This window comes from Hyla sarda, chromosome 9, assembly GCF_029499605.1.
Source record: "Hyla sarda isolate aHylSar1 chromosome 9, aHylSar1.hap1, whole genome shotgun sequence".
NCBI classification, from domain to species: Eukaryota; Metazoa; Chordata; class Amphibia; order Anura; family Hylidae; genus Hyla; species Hyla sarda.
The window spans coordinates 16,713,036-16,730,594 of record NC_079197.1 but is presented as its reverse complement, the minus strand read 5'-3'; the positions used below and the strand labels follow the sequence as shown (position 1 = coordinate 16,730,594).

General features: G+C 41.7%; 1 protein-coding gene across 1 annotated transcript in view; it reads right to left on the bottom strand.

Moving 5' to 3' along the window:
• COL27A1 (collagen type XXVII alpha 1 chain) overlaps positions 1 to 17,559 on the bottom strand; it is a 341,158-nt gene that overhangs the window by 193,615 nt on the left and 129,984 nt on the right. The window contains exon 13 of the mRNA XM_056540545.1: positions 1,910 to 1,963. Coding sequence (XP_056396520.1) covers positions 1,910 to 1,963 — 54 coding nt within the window. The remainder of the gene's footprint in view (positions 1 to 1,909; positions 1,964 to 17,559) is intronic.

Genomic DNA, 17,559 nt, shown 5'->3' with positions numbered 1-17,559 from the left:
CTTCCAGTACTTATGAGCTGCTGTATACAACAGGAAGTTCTTTGCTTTTTGAATTTCTTTTCTGTCTGACCACCATGCTCTCTGCTGACACCTCTGTCCATGTCAGGAACTGTCCAGAAAAGGAGCAACTCCCCATAGCAAATCTATCCTGCTCTGGACAGTTCTTGGCATGGACAGAGGTGTCAGCAGAGAGCACTGTGGTCAGCCTGGAAAGAACTACACAACTTCCTCTGGAACACACAGCAGCTGATAAGTACTGGAAGGATAAAGATTTTTAAATAGAAGTAATTTACAAATCTGTATAACTTTTTGGCACCAGTTGATTGAATTTTTTTTTTTGCAAAACTACTGGTTGGGAAACACTGCTTTCTCTTAAAGGGGTACTGCGCTGGAAAACATTTTTTTTTAGGTCTTTATAAATCAACTGGTGCCAGAAAGTTAAACAGATTTGTAAATTACTTCTATTAAAAATTCTTTACCCTTCCTGTACATTTTAGCAGCTGTATGCTACAGAGGAAATTCTTTTCTTTTTTAATTTCTTTTTAGTCTTGTCCACAGTGCTCTCTGCTGACACCTCTGTCCGTGTCAGGAACTGTCCAGCGCAGCATAAGTTTTCTATGGGGATTTTTTCCTACTCTGGACGGGCATCAGGTGTCAGCAGAGAGCACTGTGGACAAGACAAAAAATTCAAAAAGAAAAGAATTTCCTCTGTAGCATACAGCTGCTAAAAAGTACTGGAAGGATTAAGATTTTTTAATAGAAGTAATTTACAAATCTGTTTAACTTTCTAGCACCTGTTGACTTATAAAGAGCTAAAAAAAAATAAAAATAAATGTTTTCCACTGGAGTACTCCTTTAAGAGAAAGCAGTGTTTCCCAACCAGGGTGCCTCCAGCTGTTGCAAAACTACAAGTCCCAGCATGTTGGATGTCCGGGCATGCTGGGAGTTGTAGTTTTGCAACAGTTTGAGGCACCCTGGTTGGGAAACACTGCTTTCTCTTAAAGGGGTACTCCGCTGGAAAACATTTTTTTAGGTCTTTATAAGTGAACTGGTGCCAGAAAGTTAAACAGATTTGTTACTTCTATTAAAAAAAATCTTAATCCTTCTAGTACTTTTTAGCAGCAGTACGCTACAGAGCAAATTCTTTTCTTTTTGAATTTCTTTTTTGTCTTGTCCAAAGTGCTCTTTGCTGACACCTCTGTATGAGGAACTGTCCAGAGCAACATAAGTTTGCTATGAGGATTTTCTCCTGCTCTGGACAGTTCCTCATACGGATATCAGGTATCAGCAGAGAGCACTGTTGACAAGACAGGGCAGGGTGCCTCCAGCTGTTGCAAAACTACAAGTCCCAGTATGTTGGCTGTCCAGGCACGCTGGGAGTTGTAGTTTTGTAACAGTTTGAGGCACCCTGGTTGGGAAAGACTGGTATATACAAATATACTTGTGATAGCCGTTGGCTGTCCGGGCATGCTGGGAGTTGTAGTTTTGCAACAGCTGGAGGTACCCTGGTTGGGAAACACTGGTATATACAAAGAAACTAATCTGCAAATCTGTTTCACTTTCTGGCACCAGTTCATAAAAAAATAAAAATAAAAAGGTTTCCACTAGATTACCCCTTTAATCCTCAGCTGCCTCCGCAGTCTTCTGGTGGACAGGGTTAAGAGTCCACCATCCCGTATTTTACACTTCACTACGTGTCCAGTCTAATTCCAAAATTCTATTTGGAGAAAGGATGCGGCTGAGTTTATTTATCCTGCAGTGCGGATCAGCAATATTTATATGCCTTTCCGCATGCAAAGCGTGACTAAGAACATTCCTTATTGCTGGATCCCATTTAATAGCCTCCTGCAAGAAATTAAACACCTCCCGCCATAACAATGGAGCTTGTGTTGTACTACACATTACTCACGGGGTTGCCATCAAGTCCTGGGGGACCGCGCTCTCCAAAGTCACCAGGAAAGCCCTGTGATAGGAAAAGAAAAGGGGAAAAAAAAAGAGTAAAAACATATAGGATTATGCCAAAAATGACCATATTTCCTCATACAGAAAGAAGGATGAACATCACACAAAGGGAAGACATGGGACGACATGAAGAACACACAACACAAGCAGGAACTGGACAGGGAGGTCCTAAGATACAGTCCTATCTATCATGTATTAGAGCAGATTGATATACTGTACTGTGCTAAAACATTCATTGTAACTTATAGATTCAAAGGGGCTTAAAGGGGTACTCCGGAGGAAATTTTTTTTTTTTTTTTTTTTAATGAACTGGTGCCAGAAAGTTAAACAGATTTGTAAATTACTTCTATTAAAAAATCTTAATCCTTCCAGTACTTATTAGCAGAGGAAAATCTTTATTTTTTGAATTTCTTTTTTGTCTTGTCCACAGTGCTCTCTGCTGACACCTGATGCCCGTATCAGGAACTGTCCAGAGCAGGAGAAAATCCCCATAGCAAACCTATGCTGCTCCGGACAGTTCCTGACAGCATAGGACAGAGGTGTCAGCAGAGAGGACAAGACAAAAAAGAATTTCAAAAAGTAAAGAATTTCCTCGGTAGCATACAGCTGCTAAAAAGTACTAAAAGGATTAAGATTTTTTAATAGAAGTAATTTACAAATATGTTTAACTTTCTGCCACCAGTTCATTTAAAAAAAATAAAATAAAATAAAAGTTTGCCATCCTAAGGATAGGGGATAAGTTTGAGATCGCGGGGGGTCCGACCGCTGGGGCCCCCTGCGATCTCCTGTACGGAGCCCCGACAGCCCGCGGGAAGGGGGCGTGTCGACCTCCGCACGAAGCGGCGGCCGACACGCCCCCTCAATACAACTCTATGGCAGAGCCGAAGCGCTGCCTACGGCAATCTCCGGCTCTGCCATAGAGATGTATTGAGGGGGCGTGTCGGCCGCCGCTTCGTGCGGAGGTCGACACCCGCTATCTGGCCGGAGAGCCTGGCCCCCGTACAGAGAGGTCACAGGGGGCCCCAGCGGTCGGACCCCCCGCGATCTCAAACTTATCCCCTATCCTTAGGATAGGGGATACGTTTTTCACCACTGGACCCCCCCTTTAAGGCAAGTTTGATGTAAAATTTAACGTTGTTGACTTGTGGGCACAACAGCAAAGCGCCAAATATACCAAAATTCCAGAAAAGATATATATATATATATATATATATATATATAAAGGTTTATTCAAGATTAGGTTTGGACAACATGTTTTGAGGGTCTAGCCCTCTTCGTACTGACACATCATTACCCATCGTGGATCTGACAATGAGGGTTGGACCCTCAAAACGCATTGTCCAAACCTAATCTTGAATAAACCTTCATTATTATATAAATAAAATAGAAAATAATATAGAAAATAATATGGTAGAAAATAATACAGAAAAAGATAAGATAGAAAAAAAAAAAATAATAATAATAATAATAATAATAATAAATAATACAGTAGAAAATAAAATAGGAATAAATAATATAAATATAAAATATAATATTCATTAATATATAAAGCCTGCCCTGGATTTTGGTGTTAGATATTACTAATTTAGTCAGGAGCGCTTGTTCAATGAGACAGGTTCCCTTTCAGAAGAACTAAAAATTATAAATACGCCTTAGAAAAAGAACTGTGTATTTACTAGAATAAAAAATATATAATGTAAATGTGTATTGCTTCTTGTCACAAATCTGATTTACTAACATGTTAGGCCTTGTTCGCATTTAGATTTTATACACGTCGACGGTATAGGTTGCCAGTATTCTCTAACAAGCACAAAGGCCCCAAGGCCTATATGGGAAATGTGTGTAAGCCGGTGTCCGGCTGTCCGGGCATGCTGGGAGTTGTAGTTTTGCAACAGCTGGAGGCACCCTGGTTGGGAAACACTGGTGTAAGCGTATATCCACATGCCCTTTTTTTGTTATTTGTTTTTTTAAAGGGTAGCCTTCAGGGTAGTTACAGTCATGGTCATGAATGTTGGCACCCATGACATTTTTCAAGAAAGTGAAGTATTTCTCACAGAAAAGGATTGTAGTAACACATGTTTTGCTATACACATGTTTATTCCCTTTGTGTGTATTGGAACTAAACCAAAAAAAGGGAGGAAAAAAGCAAATTGGACATAATGTCACCAAACTCCAAAAATGGTCTGGACAAAATTATTTTCCCCCCTTTCAAAATTGTGGAAGAATAAGATTGTTCCGTCCACGCCCTAATCTCCCTGGGCGTGGATGGAAGAGAAAAATTGATGAAAGGTTTCAAAGCAGGATAGTCCGGATGGTGGATAAGCAGCCCCAAACAAGTTCCAAAGATATTCAAGCTGTCCTGCAGGCTCAGGGAGCATCAGTGTCAGCGCGAACTATCCATCAACATTTAAATGAAATGAAAGCTATGGCAGGAGACCCAGGAGGACCCCACTATGGAGGAGACCCAGGAGGACCCCACTGCTGACACAGAGACCTAAAAAAGCAAGACTACATTTTGCCAAAATGAACTTGAGTAAGCCAAAATCCTTCTGGGAAAACGTCTTGTGGACAGATGAGACCAAGATAGAGCTTTTTGGTAAAGCACATCATTCTACTGTTTACCAAAAATGGAATGAGGCCTAAATCCCATTGAACACCTGTGGAGAGATCTTAAAATTGCTGTTGGGAAAAGGCGCCTTCCAATAAGAGACCTGGAGCAGTTTAAAAAGGAAGAGTGGTCCAACATTCCGGCTGAGAGGTGTAAGAAGCTTATTGATGGTTATAGGAAGTGACTGATTTCAGTTATTTTTTCCAAAGGGTGTGCAACCAAATATTAAGTTAAGGGTGACAATAATTTTGTTCAGCCCATTTTTGGAGTTTGGTGACATTATGTCCAATTTCCTTTTTTTCATCCTTTTTTGGTTTAGTTCCAATACACACAAAGGGAATAAACATGTGTATAGCAAAACATGTGTTACTGCAATCCTTTTCTGTGAGAAATACTTTATTTTATAGAACAATTTCAGGGGTGCCAACATTTACAGCCATGACTGTGTGTACTTACATCATCATACTTACATTCATGTTAGAGATGTATGTATCAAGCCCACTGAAAGAATGACGCTTATTGTCCTGAATCCACTACACATATATTGTATAATAATTATGAAGTCTGGCCACAAGGGCTAAAACTAAGCCGATGCTCTATAACTTCATTCTGCTGAATCTTCGGGCAAAAGAAATTCCGGCCGACTTAAGGGCTACTCTTAAATTGGCCAGATTAAAAGGTATCTTTGGACCCCCATTCATCCTGAGAACAGAGGTCATGCCCCCGAATGAATGGAGCAGCAGTGTGCATGTGCGGTCAACACACCATTCATTCTCTATGGGGCTTCTGGACATTACCAAGCCCACTGAAAGAATGACGCTTATTGTCCGGAATCCACTACAGATTTTACCTGCACTAATCCACCTCGTGCAACTTCATCCTTAAAAGGGATACCCCAAGATTTTAAGTTATCTACCATCTTGCATCCCCCACCAATCCTGAGAACAGAGATTACGTCCCCCCAAATTAATGGAGCAGCAGTGCGCATGTGCTGTCAGCACTCCAATTATTCTCTATGGGGCTTCCGAACATTGCCAAGCACACTGAAAGGATGACGCTTGTTACAATACCTACTGCAGGATAAAATTAATATCCGGCAAATGTCCTCTTGGGTCCACATGTTATGGCCTACGTCTGACTACACTTTACCTTGGTAACTCTCTAAAAGAATACAAATATACCAAGAACTAAGGGAGCACTACATGCCATAACATCTAGCCACATGTTATACAGAACATTTGTGGAAATTACTGGGAAAAAAACAACATTTTCCATTTAATTCCAACTGCAGAGGATCATAAGCTTTTCCTGATGATAAATATATTGCTTGCAGACCTCAAATCACTAATGCCAGGTTTCGGTTTTCTTGGACAGCAATAGTAATATGGAATAAATAAAAGGATCCATTTAACCATGGGGTTCGACCAATATGAAACAACGCCCCAAGACGTCTTATATTCTGTTTAGTGTCTTAAAACTCCGCCAAATAATAAGGAAACTGTAAGTACACTATATAGCACATACGGCATCTGGTTTCGGTATACAGCATCGGCTCCTAGCTCACAGATTACATCCATCTACATTACATCTCACAGCGGCTATTTCTGTCCTGACATATTAGTATTTGTACCACCTGACCCCTTAAAGGGAATGTCATCAAAATAATGATCTGTTGTTCATTATTGTGAATATTATTAAATATAATATTTATAATTAGTTATATTATTAAATAAGAATTTTTGATAATTTTGCATTTTACTATATATATTTACTATATATATTTTTAAGAATTTTTGATAATCTTTCATCATACTATGCAATTTTTTAATATATTTTTTTTATAATTTTGCATTTTACTATATATATATATATATATATATATATATATATAAGGCCAGCACCTGGCCGAAACGAGTCACTTCCTCCCTGTTACCTGTTGCCTCGTTGATGTGAATAAAGCCGTATCTTCCTGAGCTGAGCTGGAGTCCTTCTCTTTCTTCGTGATATATATATATATATATATATATATATATATATATATATATATATAGTATAATAATTATGAAGTCTTGCCACAAGGGCTAAAGCTAAGCCGATACTCTATAAGTTAATTCCGCTGAATCTCCGGGTGAAGAAATTCCGTCTGACTTAAGGGGTACTCAACCCTTAGCATCTTATTCCCTATCCAAAGAATAGGGGATAAGATGTCTGATAGCAGGGGTCGGCCGCTAGGACCCCCTGCGATCTTCGGCCTGTCACCCCGGCGTTCTGAACATTTATGTTCAGAATGCCGGCTGTGCTAAGCTTCGGGATGCCGTGGTTGTCACGCCCCCTTTTTTAATGTCTATAGGAGGGGGCGTGACGGCGATGCATATAGTGTACCAGGGGTACATGCAGGATTTTCTTAAGATTGGGGTTTAAAAACATAAAATAATACATTCCCACCAGGACGACATATTACTACTACTACAGTGACAAAATTATAATCATACTGTTATGAACTAACAGCCCAATATCACCTACAACACGACTATACAAGCGCCAAAATAATTCACCACACCACGACCACCACATAGTGACTAGGTAGTACCCCCATACTGATACTGAATAAAATACAACATCTGCCAACCCCCCTCCCCCAGCCACGAGCCGCCCTTAGGCAGCTGCCTCACAAGCCTAATGGTAACGCCGCCTCTGACGGGACAGCTTCGGTCTATTGTCGTCTATGTCTATAGGGCTTGCTGCAAAGCATATCTCTTTATGCTGTAAAAAAAACATTCAGGCAAGATGGAAGCCCCCATAATAATGCACAAAAAAGGAAATAAAAAAAAAACAATACAATCAATAAAAATAGAAACTGATTAGAAAAAAAGGTTTTTTTTTCAGTATCTGCCTCTAATCAGGAAAAAAATAGATATAATTTTTTTCAAAAAAGTGGGTGTCCCTTATGTAAGTAAATCTCGGTAAGTCATACGGTGACACTCGCCCCCGTCAACCTGCTCTATCGCCCGAAATTCTCTTTTATTAGTTGCGATTCCCAGTAACTTGTTCGTGCCGTCTGTTATGAATTTTTCTGATGTCTGAAAACCTGTTAAACAATACGGAGAAATGCTGAGGCTAGCACTGCCAAAAAACCTCCACGGACCGGTTGTAAACATCAAGGCCTGTTCGTAATAGGAACAAGGCCCCAGATATTTTATATTTGTGCTGAATATTTACAGGGGTCGTCCGAGAGTCTAAGAACCTGCAAGGAATATTCTAACAAGCCAACCATTACTCACCTGTCAATCCCAGCGCCAATGCTTCCTGCCCGTCGTGGTTTACGTGGCCGGAAGCAAATCATCCTGTTCATTCATGTGACCGCTACAGCCTATCACTGGCCTCATCAGTCACATGACTACATCCAAGCATCACCAGTGATTGGATGCAGCGATCACATGGATGTACGACATATACCCGCAAAGAGAAAAAAAAAGTCACATATATAACCCTGAACAACACAATTATATGAAAACTCATATAAACTTTATTCAACACACAGGAAAAGGACACATAAAAACACTTAAAGGGGTACTCCGGTGGGAAACTTTTTTTTTTTAAATCAACTGGTGCCAGAAAGTTAAACAGATTTGCAAATTACTTCTATTAAAAAATCTTAATCCTTCCAGTACTTATTAGCTGCTGAATACTACAGAGGAAATTCTTTTCTTTTTGGAACACAGAGCTCTCTGCTGACATCACGAGCACAGTGCTCTCTGCTGACATCTCTGTCCATTTTAGGAACTGTCCAGAGCAGCATATGTTTGCGATGGGGATTTTCTCCTACTCTGGACAGTTCTTAAAATGGACAGAGATGTCAGCAGAGAGCACTGTGCTCGTGATGTCAGCAGAGAGCTCTGTGTTCCAAAAAGAAAAGAATTTCCTCTGCAGTATTCAGCAGCTAATAAGTACTGGAAGGATTAAGATTTTTTAATAGAAGTAATTTACTAATCTGTTTAACTTTAAGGCCCCAGTTGATAAAAAAAGAAAAAAAAGTTTTCCACCAGAGTACCCCTTTAAAGTGTACCGGTCATATCACAGAAATAAGAATGCTTCTATGTGTTACTCACTAGGTCATGCAGATGCTTTACATGTCTTTTTATGTGTCTAGGTTCTTTGTTTGGCTTCCAAATCTCTCTATTCTGCTGCTCACTCATTCTGACATCCACTGCTCAGGAAGGGGTTTGTCCGAGGCAAGCACTGAGCCCGCCCTCACTCATCGTGCATTCACTTCCTCCCTGAGTCTGCTGTGCTGGGTCTCTTCATCCAATCAATGCAGGCTGCTCTGTAACCCCTTCCTCTCTGTTTTCATGCTGCAGTCTGACAGAACAGGAGTGAGCATAGAGGAATGCTAGTCCCACCCTCTCTTTCTGGACTTTGTCCCTGCCTGTGCTTCAGCTGGGACAAAGATGATGATGCAGCCAGGCAGGATTATGTTCTGGATGGTATGGGGACCCCTAGTGGTCTTTTTTTTATAAGCCTCAATTTCTGGATTAAAAGGAGATAAACATTTTTTATAAAGTATATTAGGCTAAGTTCACATCATCACTGTGCTCCGTCCCATTCAATGTTCTTTCGATGTCTTTTTTTTTTTTTTGCACTAAACAGACCCTGAATGGGTAGAAGCATACCGGCCAGCGTTGGATGCCATTGACTTTAAATGGGGTCCGTCAGGTTTCTGTCAGGTGTCATTTGTTTTAGCAGATAAAAAATAATAATAAAAATAATAATAATAATAATTTCGGGACTTAATAGTAATAATATTAATTTCTGGACTTAATAATAAAAAAAAAAAATAATATATATATTATATATATATATATTTTATTTATTTTTTTTTTTTTTATTATTAAGTCCTAAAATTTAGATGGCCTCCCCAAAGGAGCTCCTCACACAAACAGAAAACCACCTGTATATAAACAGTGCCAAAAATATAAAATATGCAAAAACTAAGTAACCTGGGCAACCAAGGACTCTCTGCAAAGCAAAGAGAATGTACGGCAGTGATCTCCAAACTGTGCCCTCCAGCTATTGCAAAACTACAGCCGTTGGCAACAACGGGCATGCTGGTAGTTGTTGTTTTGCAACAACTGGAGGTCCACCATGTGGAGATCACTGATGTACATACGGCATGTCATGGCTGCAGTAAAAAGAAAAGAAATTGAGTGCCGCAGCGGAGATTGCGGGGGTCCCCAGCGGCGGGACACCCGCGATTAGACATCTTATCCGAAGCTTTTCAGACGAGCCCAGTTCAGCACAGGTGCTGAAGTTAGATTCTTACTGGGAAACAAGAATAGGTGAGAGTCAGTCTGCCTAGAGCAGTGTTACCCAACCAGGGTGCCTCCAGCTGTTTCAAAATCACAACTCCCAGCATGCCCGGACAGCGGTGATTAAACATCTTATCTGAAGCTTTTCAGACGAACCCAGTTCAGCACAGGTGCTGAAGTCAGATTCTTACTGGGAAACAAGAATAGGTGAGTCAGTCTGCTTAGAACAGTGTTTCCTAACCAGGGTGCCTCCAGCTGTTGCAAAACTACAACTCACAGCATGCCCGGACAGCCGTGATTAAACATCTTATCTGAAGCTATTTAGACGAGCCCAGTTCAGCACAGGTGCTGAAGTCAGATTCTTACTGGGAAACAAGAATAGGTGAGAGTCAGTCTGCCTAGAGCAGTGTTTCCTAACCGTTGGCTGTCCGGGCATGCTGGGAGTTGTAGTTTTGCAACAGCTGGAGGTCCACCATTTGGAGAACTAGGATAAAGACCAACTTATGGTTCTCCAACTGATCACATGCTAGTTATATCCATATCCTAGCAATGTATAAACCTATCACATCAATGCATAGCCTGACCTCCATTCGTATCCTCTCTTCGAGCGAGTAAACTCTACATTAGAGGTCAGTATGCTAGTAAAAAGTGGGGTACAGGAACGACGAGGTCAGGCCTCTTCTCCTCAGCTGGCAGAGGCTGAAAGAGTTCAAAATAGACGGATGGAAAAATGGGCGGCAGCCAAATTGCTGCTTTTCCTGGCCCCTCGCTCTCTCTCTCCCAGTGTCTTGGAAGGCTCAGCGTTGGCTTGTAACACACATGCACGTGGGCCATATGTAAGACAGACAAAAAGCTCTTTGTTTTTAGAAAAGGGGTGCTTTGCAAATGAGGTGAGCAATTACCGAGCCCCCCCTTAAAAACTCAAGGCAAGAAAATAGATTTATGAATCATATCACACTTGTACTTTTGATGGTAACGTATGGTGTAATCTCATAACCCTTCTTGTAGTACTATAGCCAGAACCTTGCTATATCCCATCTACTGTCTCTTGGACTGGAGATGGATATGTACACTGGATTATACCATACAGCTTAAAGGGGTATTCCAGCATAAAAAAATTAATTTTTTTGTAAATTACTTCTATTAAAAAAATCTTAATCCTTCCAGTACTTATCAGCTGCTGAAGTTGAGTTGTTCTTTTCTGTCTGACAACAGTGCTCTCTGCTGACACCTCTGTCTGTGTAAGGAACTGTCCGGAGCAGGAGAGGTTTGCTATGGGGATGTGCTCTTACTTTGGGCAGTTCCTGAGACAGACAGAGGTGTCAGCAGAGAGCAATGTTCTCAGACAAAAGAACAACTCAACTTCAGCAGCTGATAAGTACTGGAAGGATTAAGATTTTTTTTAATAGAAGTAATTTACAAATCTGTTTAACTTTCTGGAGCCAGTTGATATGAAGCATACCTGTAATATAAGAGAAAATAAATGCTTCTATATGTTACTTACTAGGTCATGCAGATGCTTTACATGTCTTTTTTTATGCTTCTGGCTTATCAAAATCCCTATGTTCTGCTGCTCACTCATTCTGACATCCGCTGCTCAGGAAGGGGTGTGTCCGAGGCAAGAACTGAGCCCGCCCTCACTCACCATGCATTCACTTCCTCCCTGAGTCTGCTGTGCTGTGTCTCTTCATCCGATCACTGCAGGCTGCTCTGTAACCCCCTCTTTTCTGTTTTCATGCTGCAGTCTGATAGGACAGGAGTGAGCACAGAGGAGTGCTAGTCCCGCCCTCACTTCCTGGACTTTGTCCCGGCCTGTGCTTCAGCTGGGACAAAGATGAAGCTGCTGCCAGACAAGATCATGTTCTGGACGGTATGGGGACCCCCTAGTGGTCTCTTTTTTTTATAAGCCATGATTTCTATAAAAAGATAATAACATTTTTCAATTTTCTGTCCCTGCATGATGAGGCTGCCGACACCCCCCCCCCCCTCCATGTATCCTATAGACATACAAGGAGGGGGCATGTCTGCTGAGGCTTCCTGCTGGGGACGGCAAAGCGCTTCCTGCGGACTGCCACTGCCCCGTACAGGAGAGTGGGGTCCCAGCGCGGTCCTCATCTCTTCGTTTAACCTGGAAACTTAAAGGGGTTATCCAGGAATAGAAAAACAGAGCCAATTTCTTTCAAAAAAAAGTTCCCCGTCTGTCTCCGGGTTGGGTGTGGTTCTGCAGCTCAGTTCCACAGAAGTGAATGGAGCCAAGTTGTAATACCACACACAACCTGAGGACGGATGTGGAGCTGTTTTTGAAAGAAATTAGCTCTGCTTTTCTATTCCTAGATAACCTCTTTAAGCACAAGACCGGTCCACAGATACTGGAGGCAGCCCCTTATTCTGGCTGCCGCTGATCCTCCCCAGTGACGTAGTATCCTGCCCCCATCACACTTTTTGCTACTTTGTAATTACACAAAGTAACTTTGACAAATTTTTCGGCGGACAATGAATCTGCCAGGAGGAGCGGAGATCCTAATGAGAGGAGAAGAAAGCAACGCCGCGTGACATCCGATGGAGAGATGGAAAAAGCCATCAACAGCTCAGCATGACAACAATTGTGTCTCACCAAATGAGCTGTGCATCATTAACCCCTCCGCTGCCAGCTGGCTCGCTCTCGCACGCACTATTGGCTTGCGGCGATATGAAGGTTTTGTTAGGGTTTATATATGTTTGCTCTGGGTTGACTGCGATGAAGTAAAAGTGGTCATTTTCCATGGAAAAAAAAAACAATTGCTGGAGTCGTATTATTTCTCATCTATCAACAAAAACAAAATGTCTAAACACGGGCCAAAAAAGGTAAAAGGTTCTTTTCTACAGCTGGAAAGAGAACAAGATCCTTAGATTTTATGGATTAAATATATACAATCATGAAATCTGTTCTTGGAGGAAATTTACCTATTAACCCTAATGGGCCATTCAGGTACCATTAAAGGGGTACTCTGGTGGAAAACTTTTTCTTTCTTTTTTTTAAGTGGTATTCCAGGAAAAATATTTTTTTTATATATCAACTGGCTCCAGAAAGTTAAACAGATTTGTAAATGACTACTATTAAAAAAATCTTAATCCTTTCAATAATTATCAGCTTTTGAAGTTGAGTTGTTGTTTTCTGTCTGGCAACAGTGCTCTCTGCTGACATCTCTGCTTGTCTCGGGAACTGCACAGAGTAGAAGAGGTTTGCTATGGGGATTTGCTTCTAAACTAGACAGTTCCCGAGACAGGTGTTATCAGAGAGCACTTAGACAGAAAAGAACAACTCAACTTCATCAGCTCATAAGTACTGAAAGGATTAAGATTTTTTTTAATAGAAGTCATTGACAAATCTGTTTAACTTTCTGCAGCCAGTTGATAAACAAAAAAGTTTTTTCCTGGATAACCCCTTTAAGTCAACTGGTTCCAGAAAGTTAAGCAGATTTGTAAACGGCTTCTATTGAAAAATCTTAATCCTTCCAGTACTTATCAGCTGCTGTATGCTGCAGAGGAAGTTTTGTAGTTATTTCCAGTCTGACCACAGTGCTCTCTGCTGACACCTCTGTCCGTGTCAGGAACTGTCCAGAGCAGGAGAGGTTTGCTATGGGGATTTGCTTGTACTCTGGACAGTTCCTGACACGGACAGAGGTGTCAGCAGAGAGCACTGTGGTCAGACTGGAAATAACTACACACCTTCCTCTGGAGCATACAGAAGCTGATAAGTACTGGAAGGATTAATATTCTTAAATAGTAGAAATTTACAAATCTGTTTAACTTTCTGGAACCATTTGACGTGAAAAAAAAATTGTTTTCCAGCAGAGTACCCTTTTAGGCAATGCTATCTTGCTATTCACAATAGAATAGTTCAGTGGGCCCTGCCTCTATTCACGCCGTGCGTGAGTAGCCGCATAGCAGTCGCACCTTTTCCGTCCACTTCAAAAACAACTTTTCGGTGGTGCTCTATCCAATGTAGCAGTAGCAGAATACTTGTAGAAAGAACAAAAGATGGCACTCACCACGTGGCAGAAATATTCTTTCCATTTATTCGTCAGACAGCATAAGTCCAAGACGCAGATGGCCGACGGGCCGTTTCACGCCACGCCTTGCGTGGCGTGAAACGGCCCGTCGGCCATCTGCATCTTGGACTTATGCTGTCTGACGAATAAATGGAAAAAATATTTCTGCCGCGTGGTGAGTGCCATCTTTTATTCTTTATACAAGTCATCCTGCTATTACACAGAGGTGGTAGATATACAATATTCACTCTAAATACCCTTATACGAAGTGAAATAGCTCTGTCTAGTACTATATCAGCAGCTGTGGTGTCCTATTGCCGTCATTTCCTCCCATAGCATGTGGGGCCATTAGGTTATAGGACAGATCTGTAGGGGAATCCAGCAGTTCAACAAGTATTGGCAGCAGCTCCTGTAATCTGATGAGGTTTTACTTCTTCCCCCCCCCCCCCCTGCTGGGATCCAATCCCAATGCAAAAAAGTAGACGCTGAACTGAATTACGCTACGAAAAAAACGGAAAAAAAAAAAAAAAAAAAAGCATAAAACACAACATTATTGGATCTATTCATACTACATGGATTGCAGATCCAGATTGTCGACCATGGACGGCGCCACAGTTTGGTACCACAATTCTCGGTGAGACCTCCCTGGTACTATATCATCCGCTGTGATGTCCGATTGTCAGAATTCCCTCCCATCGCATGAAGGGCCATCAGGTTATTGGTATCCACGCGTATTGGTTGCAGCCACGTAATTTGATGAGGTTTGACTTACTCCCCCTGCTGGCATCCAATCCCAATGAGTAGACACTGAAATGAATCACGTTACGAAACTAAAAACAAAAGCGTAACACAACCTTATAATCCGGGCATTACAGATTATTGGATCTCTTCATATTACAAGCTTCATTGTGCTAGGTCGGCTCTAGTGCATCTACCTATAAAGGACATCTGCAGCAAAAACAACTTATCCCCTATCCACAGGATAGGGTAAAAGCAGGGCTCAAGACCTGTGGGAACTGCGTTCCTGCACTATTTTCACAGAAGGAACACAGATCCCATTAGCAGTAGTTCTGCAGGACCGGCCCTTGAGTTGAAATCTTGGGTGAGTTCCTGCACTTTTTTCCCCCCAGAACTTGACCCCTGGGTATAAGTGTCTGATCGCGGGGGGTCCGACCGCTGGGACTCCCTGCGGATATCCTGTGGATAGGGGATAAGTTGTTTTCGCTGCAGATTTCCTTTAAATGGGCACCGTCATCTTTAACCAAAAATGACAGATGACAGGTCAACTTCCTGTCTACGCAAGTCTTGCACTTCTTTTTGCAAGTTTTAACTCACAGCGTTCCCGGCTGTCCGGGCATGCTGGGAGTTATAGTTTTTCCACTGCTGGAGGCACAGTGAGAACCGCTTGCATTAAAAGCAGGAGTATTCTGAAGGTTTACTTTAGTGTTTCCTAACCAAGATGCCTCCAGCCATTGCAAAACTACAACTCCCAGCATGCCCGGACAGCCCTTGGCTGTCCGTGCATGCTGGGAGTTGTAGTTTTGCAACGGCTGGATGCACCCTGAGCACCATTATAGTTATAAGCAGCAATCCTCGACAGTCTACTTCAGTGTTTCCTAACTAAGGTGCCTCCAGCTGTTGCAAAGACTGACGTGATCAGAGGATGTTTTTTTCGGGAATTGCCATGCAAAAGCTATGGGAAATTAAAAAAAATGTATTCTCTGGATTGTCCCAGTCTCGGCTATGAGCTTTAAAACGCTGAAGGCGATTGTGACAGGTAAATAAAAAAAAAATTAAAAAAAATGAATTAATTAAATAAATAAATTTTTTATTTAGTTTATTTTAATTAATTAAATAAAAAAATGAATAAAATAAAATTAATTAAAAAAATATTTATTTATTTACCGTAATTAATTGGTTTATTTTAGTTAATTAAATAAATAAATAAAAAAATGAATGAAATTGATTAAATAATTGACTCTAGATTACAAATTTCCACAAACTAACCAAAATCCCCCCAAAAATGCTTCTACATAAATAAATGATCTAAGACCCCCAAAGGGCACATGTCCTACACTACGGACTACCATGCTCATATGTACGGGATGAGCTCTGTGTATGTAAAAACATCTGATTCTGTTTAACGCTCTCCCTCTCTAGGCCGGAGGAACGGCTCATCTGGCAGACGTTCCTATGGGCTTTGCCAATACAATCAGGATCCAGAAATAGGCCCGCGTTTTCCTGCTGGCTCAGGCCTGGGCGATTACCCAGTCAGTCTTCCAGTCTTGTACGTGAAACGCACGCGGATTGCCAGCTGGCTCCATCCAGGTGAACATTTATTGAGTAGGAATAAAACATTTCTTTACGTCGTATTTAGTAAAAAAGATGAAAGTGCGAACGATTCCGATTCGCTAATGGGGCGCTGTAGTACCCAATCTGTTAACCCATTTCCTGCTCTTAATAAAATCCTGATCTTCTGAATGATCACCCAGACAGGGCGCATTTCTTACAACCACAAAACTTAATCTGTACTGTAGTCTTGGCAGTAGGAGCCGTAGACTTCTCGCTGTACTAAATGCGACCTGAGGCAGGAGAAATTCACTAATTCACAAGTCTCTAATGTAAACCAACCGGATGACCGATTCCCGCGGCTGAGGTCACTGCTACGCCGTACATAGAATTCTACTGTATATACCAGTGGTCTTCAATAGAGATGAGCGAACTTACAGTAAATTCGATTCGTCACGAACTTCTCGGCTCGGCAGTTGATGACTTTTCCTGCATAAATTAGTTCAGCTTTCCGGTGCTCCCGTGGGCTGGAAAAGGTGGATACAGTCCTAGGAGACTCTTTCCTAGGGCTGTATCCACCTTTTCCAGCCCACCGGAGCACCTGAAAGCTGAACTAATTTACGCAGGAAAAGTCATCAACTGCCAAGCCGAGAAGTTCGTGACGAATCGAATTTACTGTAAGCTCGCTCATCTCTAGTCTTCAACCTGCGGACCTCCAGATGTGGCAAAACTACAACTCCCAGCATGCCCGGACAGCCGTTGGCTGTCCGGGCATGCTGGGAGTTGTAGTTTTGCCACATCTGGAGGTCCACAGGTTGAAGACCACTGGTATATACAATCAAGTTTACCTGCTAATCCTAAAGGGATTCTCTCTAAAGGGGTTCTCCACCATAAGGTGATTTTAGTAGGTACCTGGCAGGCAGTAATGGACATGCTTAGGAAGGATCTGCGCTTGTCTTTGGGATAAATGGCTATGCTGTGAGATTATCATAACACTGTGGCTAGCTTTTTGTGAACTGGTATTTCATGTTTTCAGTTTTCTTGTTTGCCTACAAATCCCATGATTCCATTTTCCTCCTTCCCACACATCAGCCAACCTCACCCATTGAAACATAAATGAGCTGCAGACCTGCTGTTTTCAATCAGGGTGCCTCCAGCCGTTGCATTACTTGCAGATTGCTCTCTCCACCCATTGAAGCAGACAGGCTCCCTGTCATCAGCTGACTAGTGATGTCAGGTCTCGACCGCATTGCATGCTGGGAAAAATCCGAGACAACGGTCATTTTGTATGCTGGTAAAAATAAATATTGGGATGAAAATCACAGAAGAATTGTGAGAAAACCGTCACACACAGGTGCAGACA